Here is a 14,454-nt window from a genome sequence, read left to right as displayed (position 1 = left end):
TGCGAGTGTAGCAAATTCCTTGTGCTTCTAGTTCCGACCATGCAGTAATATCTAACAAGTAATAAGAATTTCACAACAACTACCTTATACACACACAAGTGTAAAGGAATGAATAAGAATATGTACATAAAAATATATGAATGAGCGATGGCCGAACGGCATAGGCAAGATGCAGTAGATGGTATAGAGTACAGTATATACATATGAGATGAGTAATGTAGGGTATGTAAACATCATATAAAGTGGCATTGTTTAAAGTGGCTAGTGATACATTTATTACATCCCATTTTTAATTATTAAAGTGGCTAGAGATTTGAGTCAGTATGTTGGAAGCAGCCACTCAATGTTAGTGATGGCTGTTTAACAGTCTGATGGCCTTGAGATAGAAGCTGTTTTTCAGTCTCCCGGTCCCTGCTTTGATGCACCTGTACTGACCTCGCCTTCTGGATGATAGCGGGGTGAACAGGCAGTGGCTCGGGTGGTTGTTGTCCTTGATGATCTTTTTGGCCTTCCTGTGTCATTGGGTGGTGTAGGTGTCCTGGAGGGCAGGTAGTTTGCCCCCGGTGATGCGTTGTGCAGACCGCACCACCCTCTGGAGAGCATAACGGTTGTGGGCGGAGCAGTTGCCGTACCAGGCGGTGATACAGCCCGACAGGATGCTCTCGATTGTGCATCTTTAAAAGTTTGAGAGTGTTTTTGGTGACAATCCGAATTTCTTCAGCCTCCTGAGGTTAAAGAGGCGCTGCTGCGCCTTCTTCACCACGCTGTCTGTGTGGGTGGACCATTTCAGTTTGTCCGTGATGTGTACGCCAAGGAACTTAAAACGTTCCACCTTCTCCACTACTGTCCCGTCGATGTGGATAGGGGGCTGCTCCCTCTGCTGTTTCCTGAAGTCCACGATCATCTCCTTTGTTTTGTTGACATTGAGTGTGAGGTTATGTCTGCCTATCATCCACAACGTGACAATCAACATTGGGGCGGCAGGTAGCCTAGTGGTTAGAGCGTTGGGCCAGTAACTGAAAGGTTGCAAGATCGAATCCCCAAGCTGACAAGGTAAAAATCTGTCTTATGAACAAGGCAGTTAACCCACTGTTCCAAGGCCATCATTGTAAATAAGAATTTGTTCTTAACTAAAATAAAAATTCAACCCCCCCAAATTAAAACCCTCTATCCTACATCCTTCCACCACATCAGCCTTCTCATTACGCTCCAACCCAACCTTACCTCCTATCCTCTCCAATCCAATTAACAGTACCATCATCTCCACAAACAAGTCTCCCCTATCCGACCTGCCCGTCTTCACACTACTCAACACTGCAGCCGAATCAGAACAGATCACCACTCTGAGTGGTTTCACCTCCTCCACCCATTTCGCAATCATTTTATTTGTATGTCCTATTGAAGAAAGCAGTTGTGTCACGAGTGGCTGTTTTTTCAGCGCATGAAAGGGGTTGCTGCCGTTGCCATGGCGACCTAGATAAACAAAACGATTGATTCCTGTTTTCAACAGCAACAAATGCATCAAGCTAGAAAGCTTCCTCTAAAAACTGCAACAGTAGCTATCACACCTGTAACCACTTTACACTGTGCCCTAAACATTAGTCTTGTTATTTCTGAAATGAACGGAGCTGATGTTTATTTAAACCATCTAACTTTATGCAAGATGTTGGCTAGCTAAGTCTAGCTACTGTCAGTGTCTCTTCTGATTAACGTCGTTAGCTCCATGGAGATTGTATTGTCATCATTTTTAAGCAAAGCATGGTTCTCTCTGTATTGTTTTCACAGTTCACAAATTTGGCCAGTAAAGCCCAGTGGTGTAAAGTACTTAAGTATTACTTATTATATTTACTTAAGTGCTACTTAAATCTGTACTTTACTACTTATATCTTTGACAACTTTTACTCCACTACATTCCTAAAGAAAAAATGTACTTTTTACTCCATACATTTTCCCTGACACCCAAAAGTACTCGTTACATTTTGAATGCTTAGCAGAACAGGAAAATGGTCCAATTCACACACGTATCAAGAAAACATCTGCCTCTGATCTGGTGGACTCACTAAACACAGATGCTTCGTTTGTAAATGATGTCTAAATGCTGGAGTGTGCCCCTGGCTATCTGTAAATAAAATAAAAACGGTGCTATCTAGTTTGCTTAATAAAATAAGGAATTTTAAATGATTTATACTTCTCCTTTTACTTTCAACACTTCAATATATTTTTGCAATTACATTATACTTATTTTGATACTTAAGTATATTTAAAACTAAATACTTTTAGACTTTTACTCAAGTGACTTTCACTTTTACTTGCATCACTTTCTATTAATATATCTTTATTTTTACTGAAGTATGACAATTTGTTACTTTTTCCACCTCTGGTAAAGCCATGAAGAAATGCAACTCTTGTGAATTTCATTGGGCTGTTGTTAAGCATCCAGTCAAACTGTTAAGAAACACAGTGAGCACAGAACAGACATGATAGAGGGGGGCAGAGAGAGCTTCAAACAGGAAGCTCATCCCGCAAAGCACACGGTAAGATCATTGACATTCAGTGGCTATCTTTCTGTTTTGATGTTAAAGTGGAACTGGCAGCATTTTAGCAATATGACATCTTATTGAAATCTGTTCATATACACCACCAGGAAGAATATGACACTTTGTTTTTGTTACATTTTCTGACAAGCGAGAACATTTAGATATGGTCATTTTCATAAATTCGTAGAATGTTTGGGAATGATGTATATTAAGGCATTTGTGAAAATTCTATAGCAATATAGAATGGGAAAACGGCTGTGCGTTTTGGACAATTAATAGTCACTGCAGTAAATAAAACCTAGGAAAAAAATCATCTGTCGTGTTCAGGACCGGTGTTTCAATGCAGACTGGTGCGCCATAGCCAATCAGAGCTACAGTAGGCCTATATGAAAATAAACGATTTGCCATATGGGCCCTGCCATTCACTTTGAACTTGACTGTGTGTTTACAGGCGGTAGCAACACTGACTTTAGATCATTAGAACGCATCACCAAATGCCACAAAATAGACCAATGGATTTCTGCAAATATGGAAATACCACGGTAGTCCTCTTACATTTGGCAACTTCACCGTCCTATTGATCAAACAACCATGAAAAGGTAGGCTCTCCCCCTCAGTTGCCTATGCACATCAGCAACACGATCAACCAATGCTAGCCAGTGCGAATTGAGCTAAAAATCTAACGAAGGAACACTAGATAAACCCTCAAACTTTTTCAGCTAGATTGCAGTCAAAATTGCACTGATAAACGATTGGAATAGTAGCCTGCTCGTCATTCTGCAGCACGCCTGCCAATGCATGCTTGTCCCAATCCACGTTTTGACAACTGAATGGGAACTTGCCTGACAATACATTTGATTGACAACTAAGATAAACGACTGTTATCCACAGTTAGCTAGCTGTGCTGAACTTATGCTAACCATGACACCTGCTGCATCTCAAGCTCTAGCCACTGAAAAACGATGAGGGGAAGTCGGCCACTCACTCCTCCAATGACATAACATCCTCACAGCAGCTAGCTAGCTAACGTTAGGCTCCGTGTTTTTAGCCAGAGGTGGGACCAAGTCATTGTTTTACAAGTCACACGTAAGTCTCAAGTAAGTCTCAAGTAAGTCTCAAGTAAGTCTCAAGTAAGTCTCAAGTCTTAGCACTGAAGTCAGGCAAGTCCGATTCAAGTCTCAAGTCAAGACCGTCAAGTATCAAGTCAAGTCTCAAGTCCTAAACTTTGAGTTTCGAGTCCTAAACAAGTCATAATGTGCTCTTCACCAAATGTAATACCATTTCATATTTTTAACAATAGTAATAGTATATTACATTTACGCAAATCATTAATGCTTTTAAAAATATCTATATATTTATTACTTTCAAAATAAACGTTATATTTATATATTTAGGAAATCCTCAGATGTGTGTCCCAATTTCTCTAACCTGCTGTTCCAGTCTACCAAATGCGAACTGAAAATATGGTTTTGACCCAGTGTACACAAATGGGTGTGTCATGCCTCCTGTGAATATGATATCAACATTTTTTTGTGTGTGTGATTAGGAAAATTGAGGATTTCAGAAATGTATCTTGTGTTGGGCTAATACGTCGAAAGAGGTTACAGCAGACGGACATGCAAAAAGTTTCCCACCCTAACTGAAAAATACTGTTGGCTACAACTGTGATAAAGCCTGTTAAAACAGTCTACAGTAAGTGTATATTTTGCGTTTGTGAAATTATTTTGCTGTGATATGAAATTATAGGGCTTTATGTTTCTAGAACCGTATCGCAATTGAGAATCGATTCACGTTTAGATGGAGTAGTGTTTGACTGTTTTTGCTGCCAGAGCCAGTCCACCTCTGAAAATTACATATAATGTCCTTATAGGTCCATATAAGGCTCTACTACTGTGCACTCCTTAAAGCTAGAATCCTTAATTAAAACAATAACAAAGCGCCACCCCACCTCTGTTTTGGTATAAATCTGATATATGCTAGAAATGTGACCACTCTCAAATTAATTGACAGCGCTTTGGATGCAAGAATTGACCATCCATTATATCAAAATTATAGTTTTAACTGGGTTTTGAGTATATACAGTGTTTGTTTACATTATTTACAAACATGGATTTAGCAACTAAGGATTCTAGCTTTAAGAGTAGATTCTTGGGCTAGGCCTATCCATATGGGTGGGCAAAATGTTAAGCTTTTAGTTTAGTTAATTAACTAGCATAAATAATTAAGGCTACAATTTGAGAACTTCAAATTGTCTAGGATATGTGTGGACCCTATCAGAAAAGCTCCGCTCTTCGAATACATATGCACATTGTTTTGATGTACTACGGTACACCCTGACCGGAAGCCTCGGGCCACAAACCTTTTGTGCACGTTCTGCGCACCTCCACCATGTATCACTATTGCGGTTAATACGGAATGTCAAACAATGAATGAACAATTCGTAGACCTTGATTTACTAAATGTGTACGATAGTGCCTGGTTATTGGAGACATTCTGTGAAGCATCCCCTTGTAACAGCAACCCACGTGTTGCCGTATAAACACATATATTGGAGGGTACAGATTCGACATTGACACATACAGTGTGCAGGCGTGTGTAGCCAACAGTACAATATCCTTGGTTTCGATTGTTTCTAGCACCCTCGTTAAAATGAGCGAATATTTTTCCATTTCAGATTGTGATGTAATTGGTTTTGATTTGGACCACACTCTCTGTCGGTACCATTTGAAGGAGACCTCTAGGGTGAGTTTATTTATAGCTCACGGGCTGTTCTTGTGATTTCTGACAATATGATACTGTAACAATAGCTAGCCGGCTAGTTAGCTACTAAGTATACTAACGCGTGCATTCAACATAAACCATCCTTTCCAGCTGGCAGTGTCAAGTTAGTCGTTCATGGCTCGCTGCATTTGATCAATAGCTAATACTCACAATGTATGATGGAACGAATGGAATGGAATACATACATCCTAGCTACATGGTGTTAATATGGTAAACATTGCAGTTGCGATGCATGCGCCCCCCAGAAACGACATTGTTATAATGCAACGTCTAGCTACCTACCTAACAACACTGTATAGTACGTGTTTACAGCATGCATACGTTTGATTTCTAAGCAATATGCTTGCAACAACAAATTAGGCAGCAGTCCAGCCAGAGTCACAGCTGAGTCTGTGTGACATCAGACTGCCAGCTGCAGAAACCCAATGGCATCCTCTCTTGTCAGGAACACATAAATGACATTGAAGTCGTGATTTATAAATAGGTTTACAGTGCATGCCAGCTCCATCACGGTAGTTGTCAATACAGCACAGTGTTTATGTATTGTACATACATAAAGGTTCAGTGTCACTGAATGTTCACCCTGCCGGTGGATAGAATAGAATGCAAGTGACCCTATATATTTGTGCTTCTTTGCAGCTGATCTATGAGAGCTTTACCAGGTATCTGGTAGAGCATAAAGACTATGACAAGGACCTTCTTATATTGACCCCTGCTTCCTGGGATTTCTGGTGAGTCACAAGCAGCAGCAGCAGAATGACTGAAGTAAATACATTGTTCTATAGGCTGTAATCATTAATCACTGTGGTGTGCCATTGTAAATTCAGACTACCTGCATGCATCATTCCACTACTGTGAATGACTACCACATTTTCAGTTTAGATAAAGGGCACTTTAAAAAATGAAAGGCATTGGATGAATGCATGGTGCCTCTGGGGAATATCGCTTACAGTTTCTTATTGTTATTGCTTAGCATAGGACATTGATCAACGTGCTTGTTCTTTGCCGGTGACCACTATGAAATGTGTGTTCTGTATGTCAAGTTTCAAAGGCTTAGTGGTAGACCTTGAGGATGGAAACTTGGTTAAGTTGGCTGAAGATGGAACTGTTTTACGGTAGGGTAACAGTAAATGATACAGTTAACTACATGCTCTGATATTGAGTTCCTTTTATATTGATAGGAAAAATGCCTGTTTTGAAGTGTTTGTATCAGTGTACAATATTTGGGCATGCCTTTTTGTTACTCCTCTTTCCTCCGCAAATTAATAAAAACCCTGATTTTTAAACCTGTTTGTTTTCATCAGAGCAACCCATGGGACCAATAACCTCAGAACAGAAGAGATCATTAAACATTATGGTTCAAAAAGGGAATGGAAAAACTTTAATAGCCTTAATACCTCATTTACAAAATCTAGTAAGTCTGTAATCTTGTCCCATCCAAATTGTGAAAGCAGTTTTTTCTTTATTTTTGTGATGCAGTTACATTTTTATATATGTAAAGACTAAAGAGTGTTTATTGATTGGATTGTTTCTTACAATGAATATGTTCTGTTTTATTCTCTGCAGCAAAGTACTATTTTTATGACAACTATTTTGATCTACCTGGGGCTCTTCTCTGTGGAAGGGTTGTGGACATGTTGCGTAAGGTAAAATATAAATGTTTTTAAGTGAATTATGACTAGATAATGAATATGTTTACACTTTTTTTTCTCCAAATTGTGTCTCCTTTCAAGAACATTATTTTGTTTTTGTGAACAGCGTGGGAATGAGGTGAATTCAGACTTCTGGAAAGACATTGTTGCTGCCATCGACCACAATTACAACACATCTGCATTTAAAGGTATGCTTATTACTTATGTAATAATCAATCACTTTCAGTTGTTGAAACAGTGCACCATATCAGAAATCACTATTTCAATTGGCCATATCAGTGGGCTGAAATAGTCCAACTCAAAACAATATTTTCAGTTTTCGTACTGTAGACTGACACAAAAAGAAAAGACAACAGCATCAGTTTCAGAAATAAGACTTTATTCTTTACTTTGATCAATAAGTTGAACATAGCATAATGCATCCTCAGGCATATAGTTGTTTTTGACTTAATACTTTTTTTTGTGACTGTTTTTCATCCTGTGTGTTGCAATATCACACTGCTGGTTTGTTAAAGGTGTTGCGATCTGACTTACAACATTGCCTAAAAAACAAGCATGATTTCCTTTGCATGTATATTACAAGATATTTATTAAAGACTTTGAAAACAACAACACAAATCTGCTATAAATGTTACAGGCAGTCAAAGAGCACCATTTTGTGAATTATTCAGACTGGTTTGTATTCCTTGATCATTGTTTGCTGAATACTTGTGCATATACTCGGAAAGGGAATAGTGATAACAACCAATTTAATTCCTAAATTATATTCTTCTTCTCATTTAATTTAAATGCCTTCATGAACCAAATGCCCTTCTTAATAGAATACTTGAGAGAATGCTGCTCTTGCCTTTTCAATGGCAAATTAACTTGTAGAATATTAAGTCAATCTTTTATTCTACAATGACAACCCAATCTCAATGGAAGTTATGAACTGAACTATTTCTTTAGGTAGTTTCTTTTAAGCTTTTCTTAGTGATTGTATCACGTTGAGGCAATCAGGAACCCAGAGAAAGAGCAGTGAACATTGTCGGCAGCGAAGACACCATTGGTCTCCTCATCAGGGACCTGAATGTAGACTTGGTCATGGGCATTCAGCATAAGGACAGTGCTGCCAGACAACTGATCCAAGAAGCCCTTGTTGTACTCATCGTATGAGAACATGATTGGCTCACCATTTTTGTACAGTGCCACCAATGCGTTAGCACCGTTAACATGCATATGGTAGGAGAAGTAGTAGAGACCTGGTACCTGGCAGGAGAAGATGCCAGTCTGGGGGTCATAGTGCTGCTCCCCATTGTAAATAATCTGGTTGAATGGAACGGGTGAACCCGCAGATGGGTAAGCCACCGTCAGAACAGCGCTGAAGGCGGACATAGGGGCCTTCATCATCTCATGAGGCATCATAATCTCATGGGACTTGATGGGCATGCTCTTCTCGTGATGGTAGACCATCTCACCAGGGGGACCAGGTGGGCCAGGAGGTCCCATAGCACCTGTGTTACCATCGTGACCTCTGGAACCAGGAGGTCCAGGTGGACCCATAGGACCAGACATTCCCTTGGCCATCTGGCCAGCTGGGCCGGGTGCGCCGGGAAGACCTGCGTGACCCCTAGGACCTGCTTGACCTGCTGGACCTGAAGGCCCCACTGGTCCTCTTGACCCTGGGATGCCGCTCTCGCCTGGTTTCCCTGGGCCTCCAGGTGTGCCTGGGTGTCCCTTTGCTCCTGCAAGCCCATTTGAACCTGGCTGACCAGGAGAGCCAGCATGGCCCTGAGCTCCCTTGTTACCCTGATGTCCTGTAGCGCCGGTTGCACCAGGAGGGCCTGCTGCCCCGGGGATACCTGCCTTCCCTGCGTAACCCTGATGTCCCTGATCCCCCTTGGTTCCCTTTGCCCCTGGAGCTCCCAGCATGCCGACATCCCCTTTAGATCCCTGCACACCTGGTTCTCCCTGGAATCCTCTAGCACCCTGTGGCCCAGCTGGACCCATAAGGCCAGTAGCACCTGTTGCCCCAGTGTAACCTGTTGGCCCTGGCTCTCCTTTCTGACCGGTGGTTCCTGATGTACCAGGTGATCCTCTGTCACCTGGCATACCATTAGCTCCTGGTTTACCAACTCCTGGAATGCCAGGTGCACCTGGTTGTCCGGCATGTCCCTGGGGACCTTTAGGTCCCATATTTCCAGGCATACCTGGACTGCCATTCTCACCTGATTTTCCTGGTGCTCCTACCCCAGGGTTTCCATTGTGGCCCTTTGGCCCTGGCTGACCCATAGCTCCTGGAGCTCCATCCCTACCTGGAGTACCTGACTTCCCAGGCTCCCCAGGGTATCCAGTGGCACCAGACTTACCAACTCCGGGTTGCCCTGGCATACCAGAGGGTCCCATTGGGCCCACTTGACCGTTTGCACCTGGTGCCCCAGGAATACCAACTCCCCTCTCTCCCTTTTGTCCTTGCAGACCAGGGATACCTGGATGTCCTTTAAGTCCACTCTCACCCCTTGGCCCCATGCCTCCGGGCAGACCGTGTGGGCCAGGTTTGCCAGGAGAAGAGTATCCAGCAGGTCCTGGGCTTCCAGCGGAACCGGGTGATCCTCTTGGACCCATGGCTCCAGGTGCGCCAGGATGGCCCTTCTCACCAGGCATTCCATTACTACCTGGTTTCCCAGGACCACCTGGATTGCCAGGCTTGCCAGGTGCGGAGTAGCCAGCGGGTCCGGAGGGCCCGGGTGGGCCCTGTTGTCCAGGATGTCCCACGCCGTTATTGCCGGGAGGCCCAGGGGGGCCCATAGGTCCTGGCTCACCAGGGGATCCGGGAATACCTGGCTCACCTGAAACAGCTGTGGAAATGGATAAATGTAATTACCTAAGATGCAGGTAACAACTACAGTTAACTGTAATAGGTTTAGATTTTAGGATATCTTTTTTTCATCTCATTAAGTTTGTCAGTTTTTCCAGAGTAGATTATTAGATTTCAGTCAAGGTGAATTTTCCAGTCCGTTAATTTGAATGGAAAGATATATTGATGCTTTCTCGGTGATGCCCCAAATGGATCTTAGATGTTTTGAAAAGCTGATGACTCTGATATCTGCGCCCTATTTGTATGGGTGTGGATGAACAACTCTGCCATGCACCAGTTGTTACACTTATTGATCCAGTCATGGTTGTTGTGTCCTATTGAGTCCTGTTGCAAACATATAGCATCGGGGGGTTTCCCTGACCTGACTAAACTACCATCTCTCAGATGTCCAACCTGTGCAAAATAGAATTCATAAAGCAAAGTATGAAATTTCTCTTGAATTTCAGTTGGAATTTTTTGTCATTTTGCCTCTGCCTGTCTTTGCTCCATGTTTTTATTGACATTTGTTTAGTCACATCCATTTCTCTCTCTCTTAGACCACTCGCTTGTCAAATTGGTTCCTTGAGTAACCTATGCTTTGGTATTCCACTCTAAAACACCACAATGTCATTTAAACCAACGAGGCTCTGTGATTATGGAGGGAGGTTGTGGGAACTGACTGCTTTTCCCAGGGTCATTTTGACAGCACCAGTGGTCTGAGAATATGTTCATATAAACACTGGGGTCCTTGTACAATGCTCAGCATATTGAGACTACATTAAACTACTGTAGCCAGTTATTTTAGTTTCATTTGCCCACGCAATGTTGAACCCTTTAATTTCACAAGTTGTCTGTAGTGCGTGATTATGGTTAGTGGTCCTCCAGTTGACGTATGTGCATCACCTTGAACTCTGGCCTAGGTCGTGAAATTCTGAAGGGATACTTTTATCCCCGTGTCTTTGAGAGGTTAGCCCACAATACCGCCACACCTTTGCCTATATCAATAACTTTCCTGAAGCCGTGTTGTTTGTTGCATATTATGCCTAACATTTTGTATTACCATTAATGTGTTCGCTTGAGCTATTTGTGTTAAATCCGTGACATTTTATCACTGTTCAGATATCAGAATTCAGTCCGTAGTGGTCAGTATTTGCCTTGTACTGTAGCTTGGCTGCATCTCTGAGTTGATGACCCCGCCCCCCTTGTATTATTAAAAGTGATTTTATAATTTACTGGCAAGGCTGTTGCTCCACAAGTAATGTGCGGTATAGTAGTGCCATGGTGTAAGATACATGCTACAGTACATGTACTGCTACAGAAGTCAGTAGGAAACATTTAGCTACAGTGACTGAAGTGGACTTGACGCATGATTTGTAGAAAAGCACATCAAGCGTTTGCCTTTTCCTGTTTTGGAATAGCACTTTGAGAACAAAATGGCCAGACAGGGCTGTAATTTGAAAGCCACTGAGGAGTAGGTTTGAAACCCGAGGAAAAACAGAAAGTGCCAAAACTGGACAGTTTGTCAGCCAAGTCAAACCTCAGAAACTGGAAGGTGATAACACTGTGGCATAGCCAGCTGTTCAACCTTGACTTGTCTAGGTAGGCCTAGGTCCTATGTCTATTGCCAGCCTCAAACCATACATCGTTCTATATATAGGCCATGCCATGGCTCTCACATTATACATCCTGAGGATGGCACTTTTTAAAATCTTACAGCATATTTAAGATGATTTGCATTTTTGTCTACTCTACTTTAGGGCATTTGTTTTGAGATGTGTCTGGGACAATTTAAGCACTACAAAAGCGGTTTGTTTGGGTGTGCCCAGTGCAACGTGGTAACATCTGTTTGCATTGTTGACGTGTGGGAAAGTTTTGTATTTCTGTCAGAGGACACCGGCCATTTAAAAAAAAATAAATAAAAAAAATGCATCAGAACATCTTAAACAAAGCTACTGAGTGACGTAGTCTGGTTGAGCGACAACACTCGTCTCTGGACCATATTCTTGACAGAATGGTCCCATCTCTGCCATTTTGTCAAGCCCCACTGTCTTACTCTCTATACTTTCCCCGCTGTCTTCTGAGCTTTCTCCTGAAGAGAGGACAGTAGGATATTTTGTAGGATATTTCAATATTTGTCAAGAGTGACATGGAATCTTGAAAGCAGTGTTATGTGGAAGCAAGCAACATTTAACTGGTGCGTTGGTGCTCTTTTCATGAGGCGTACAGAAGTGATAATTGCCCCTGGCTCTCACTTCTACAGAACCTCTGTGATCTGACTGTCAGCGTTGTTGTAGGAGAATGGTTATTATCTTAACTACTGTAATCATATTTTTATTATCCACTTTCTGTTGATGAATGACCGTGTCCTCTCTTGGGAGCTGTGGAAGGATGCATGGGCCCACGGTTTCCTATTTGTCACGACATCTATGGGCAGGTGAAAACCCTCAACAATTTGGACTGAGACATTGCCTCAGAATGCTACATTAAGTCTCAGTTTAAGTTACTTTCTCCCCTGTAAAGGATCATGTACTATCAATCCTGTTTCATAAGATAAGTATGTAGAGGTTTAATATACTACATCTGTGAGTGTTTTGGTAGCAATTAACTTCAACAGTAATGAAAGTTTTAAATGTAAAATAATGCTGCATATTTTGCTGTTTTACATTGATTTAACTTTTTTTTATTTTGATATGTTTATTTGTCCATATCCCAAATACATTTTTTTACCATGCTGTGCTTAGTTCCATTTGTTAAAGCTATATGGAATTCAAAACAGCCAAGTGTCTTCCAGTTTGACATTTGGGGTGTACTTGCACCCAGTATTTTCCTTTTGACACTGACGGCTATTAGGTGGCCAAGAAAAACTCCTGGCCCTAATGACAAACCTCCAGTACAGTCTAGAATTGTAATGAATTAAACCTTCCATCACCAAGAGAATGTACCGTAAAGCTGATACAGAATTATCTTCGGAACATTAACATGCTAATAGACATGAATATGTTGAGACTTACTTTGGACATGGCTCTTAGTAGGATAATGCTGCTGCTGCTTGGATACTTTCTGTACATGGTAGTATCTCTCTGGTGTTGCCACGGCCAAGGCCACCAGGAGGAGGAGAACGCTTGTCACTCTGAGGTCCATCCTGTGAAGCTAAATCTGCAAGAAAGAAATGTAGAACAAAATGTTGAAATGTGAATGGTCTTCAACATACAGAGACACTACACTGGGATCTCCTGTATTTCTCATACAGTAGCTTTGCTGTTCTATTGTCACTACAGCAGGGCCTGCAACAACAAACTAACATTTCTGTGTCAGAATGACAAGAAACGAGAACAGTAGGGAACGTTGCAGACCCCAAATCTTTAGTCAGACTTCCAGAGCTAAATCAGATTCAGACTCCCATGTATGGGTCGTTCCTTCCCTCGCCAAGTGAATCATCTCATCACAATGATAGATAAGACACCTGCTATGAGGACGACTTGAGGCCAGATGCCACCAGTACCTACTGCCCCAACCTGATCCTCAACCATGCCCCTAACTGCCTCCCCAATGGCCCAATGCACACTACACCTCACAGCACCAGGCACAGAGGGCCACACTCACATACACCCAGAGAGCAGACTAGAGAGAGCGGGCAGGGTACACTTACCAGCAGGCAGGCTCCAAAAGATCAGTGGGGGTCGGGAGGCTACTGTCCTGGCACGGTACTGTATAGTCCTTAGTCTGGCTGCTGCTACCCAGGCCACTGGGTACGGGGTATTTATACCAAATCTGTCTCCAGCATCACCCAGAATCTACCTAGTATAAAAGCCCCGCCCCGTTGTGATGTCAGCTTTAATGAGGGGTGCCATATCCTCAGAGAGAGAAGGCATGTCACTTCAGGATGATAGTCCTCTCATAGCATTTCAAAACCCCACAGCTCCTCCCTCATCCATCCATCCTCAATGGAGCAGCACTGAACCAGATTTAATTCAGTTAAAGATACGTTTTTATCTTTTTGTCTCTGAACTCTTTGACATTTGTGGGTATATGTGGTCGTATGTTCAAGTCGTAGTAATGTACAGAGCTATATGGGTATTCACTTTGATTCTTTGATGTCTTTGACATCTTAATTGCTGTGTTTTTTTTAGATGAATTAGAAAAACAACATAAGTGTTCCCCTCTTCTACCCAGTTATGCATATTTTCGACTGCTCAAATACAGGTGCTGGGGAACAGTACATTCATTGTCTCCAAAATAATTTTATTGACAGAGTGAGTATTTTGCCCTGGAAAATTAGACTGTCTGTACTTGAGCTTTTTCCTCCTGTCACCCCATGGAGTCCCTCTCTGTAACAGTAAATAACACTGTGGATGGCCCAGACCATTGAGTCCTTATGGAGGGAACTTCCAGGCAACAGTGAAGTTTCAGACAAATGTGTTGTTTTCTTAACAGGATTTTAATGTCAGATTGTGGTAGCAAAATCAATACAGTATGTCAGCTTAATGAACTCTGGTAAACATTGCTTACGTTTATAGACATTTATTTACTGGAGAGTTAAATTGATTCAACGGTGTGTGGTGTGGAGTGCATATAGCAGTACTGTGCCTCCACTGAGCCACAGTGCAAGATGGGTACACCAGAGGGCAGAGTTTAGTTTCTGTCCTCA

General features: G+C 42.1%; 2 protein-coding genes across 3 annotated transcripts in view; one reads left to right on the top strand and one right to left on the bottom strand.

The window, feature by feature from the left end:
* The first annotated feature begins 4,882 nt into the window (after positions 1 to 4,882).
* LOC106607728 (5'-nucleotidase domain-containing protein 1-like) overlaps positions 4,883 to 14,454 on the top strand; it is a 55,619-nt gene continuing 46,047 nt past the window's right edge. For both annotated transcript variants that reach the window (XM_014204998.2, XM_014204997.2), the window contains exons 1-6: positions 4,883 to 5,279; positions 5,958 to 6,049; positions 6,362 to 6,433; positions 6,623 to 6,732; positions 6,885 to 6,964; positions 7,077 to 7,158. In XM_014204998.2, coding sequence (XP_014060473.2) covers positions 5,187 to 5,279; positions 5,958 to 6,049; positions 6,362 to 6,433; positions 6,623 to 6,732; positions 6,885 to 6,964; positions 7,077 to 7,158 — 529 coding nt within the window. In that variant the 5' untranslated portion in view covers positions 4,883 to 5,186. The remainder of the gene's footprint in view (positions 5,280 to 5,957; positions 6,050 to 6,361; positions 6,434 to 6,622; positions 6,733 to 6,884; positions 6,965 to 7,076; positions 7,159 to 14,454) is intronic.
* Positions 7,329 to 13,680, bottom strand: col10a1b (collagen, type X, alpha 1b). Its single transcript, XM_014204996.2, has 3 exons — positions 13,456 to 13,680; positions 12,818 to 12,962; positions 7,329 to 9,807 (listed from the first exon to the last, which is right to left on the bottom strand). The coding sequence occupies exons 2-3, from the start codon at positions 12,945 to 12,947 to the stop codon at positions 7,952 to 7,954; spliced, it is 1,986 nt and encodes a 661-aa protein (XP_014060471.1). The 5' UTR covers positions 12,948 to 12,962; positions 13,456 to 13,680; the 3' UTR covers positions 7,329 to 7,951.

The sequence above is a fragment of the Salmo salar genome, chromosome ssa06 (assembly GCF_905237065.1).
Source record: "Salmo salar chromosome ssa06, Ssal_v3.1, whole genome shotgun sequence".
Lineage (NCBI taxonomy): Eukaryota > Metazoa > Chordata > Actinopteri > Salmoniformes > Salmonidae > Salmo > Salmo salar.
This window is presented reverse-complemented; position numbering and strand designations above follow the sequence as displayed.

What these genes read in the sequence shown, in the direction of transcription:
- col10a1b (XM_014204996.2), bottom strand. Translation starts at nt 12,947, where the DNA reads ATGGACCTCAGAGTGACAAGCGTTCTCCTCCTCCTGGTGGCCTTGGCC. An exon ending in TACTAAGAGCCATGTCCAAA is followed by an intron (nt 9,808 to 12,817) that starts GTAAGTCTCAAC and finishes CCATTTCCACAG; the next exon opens with CTGTTTCAGGTGAGCCAGGT.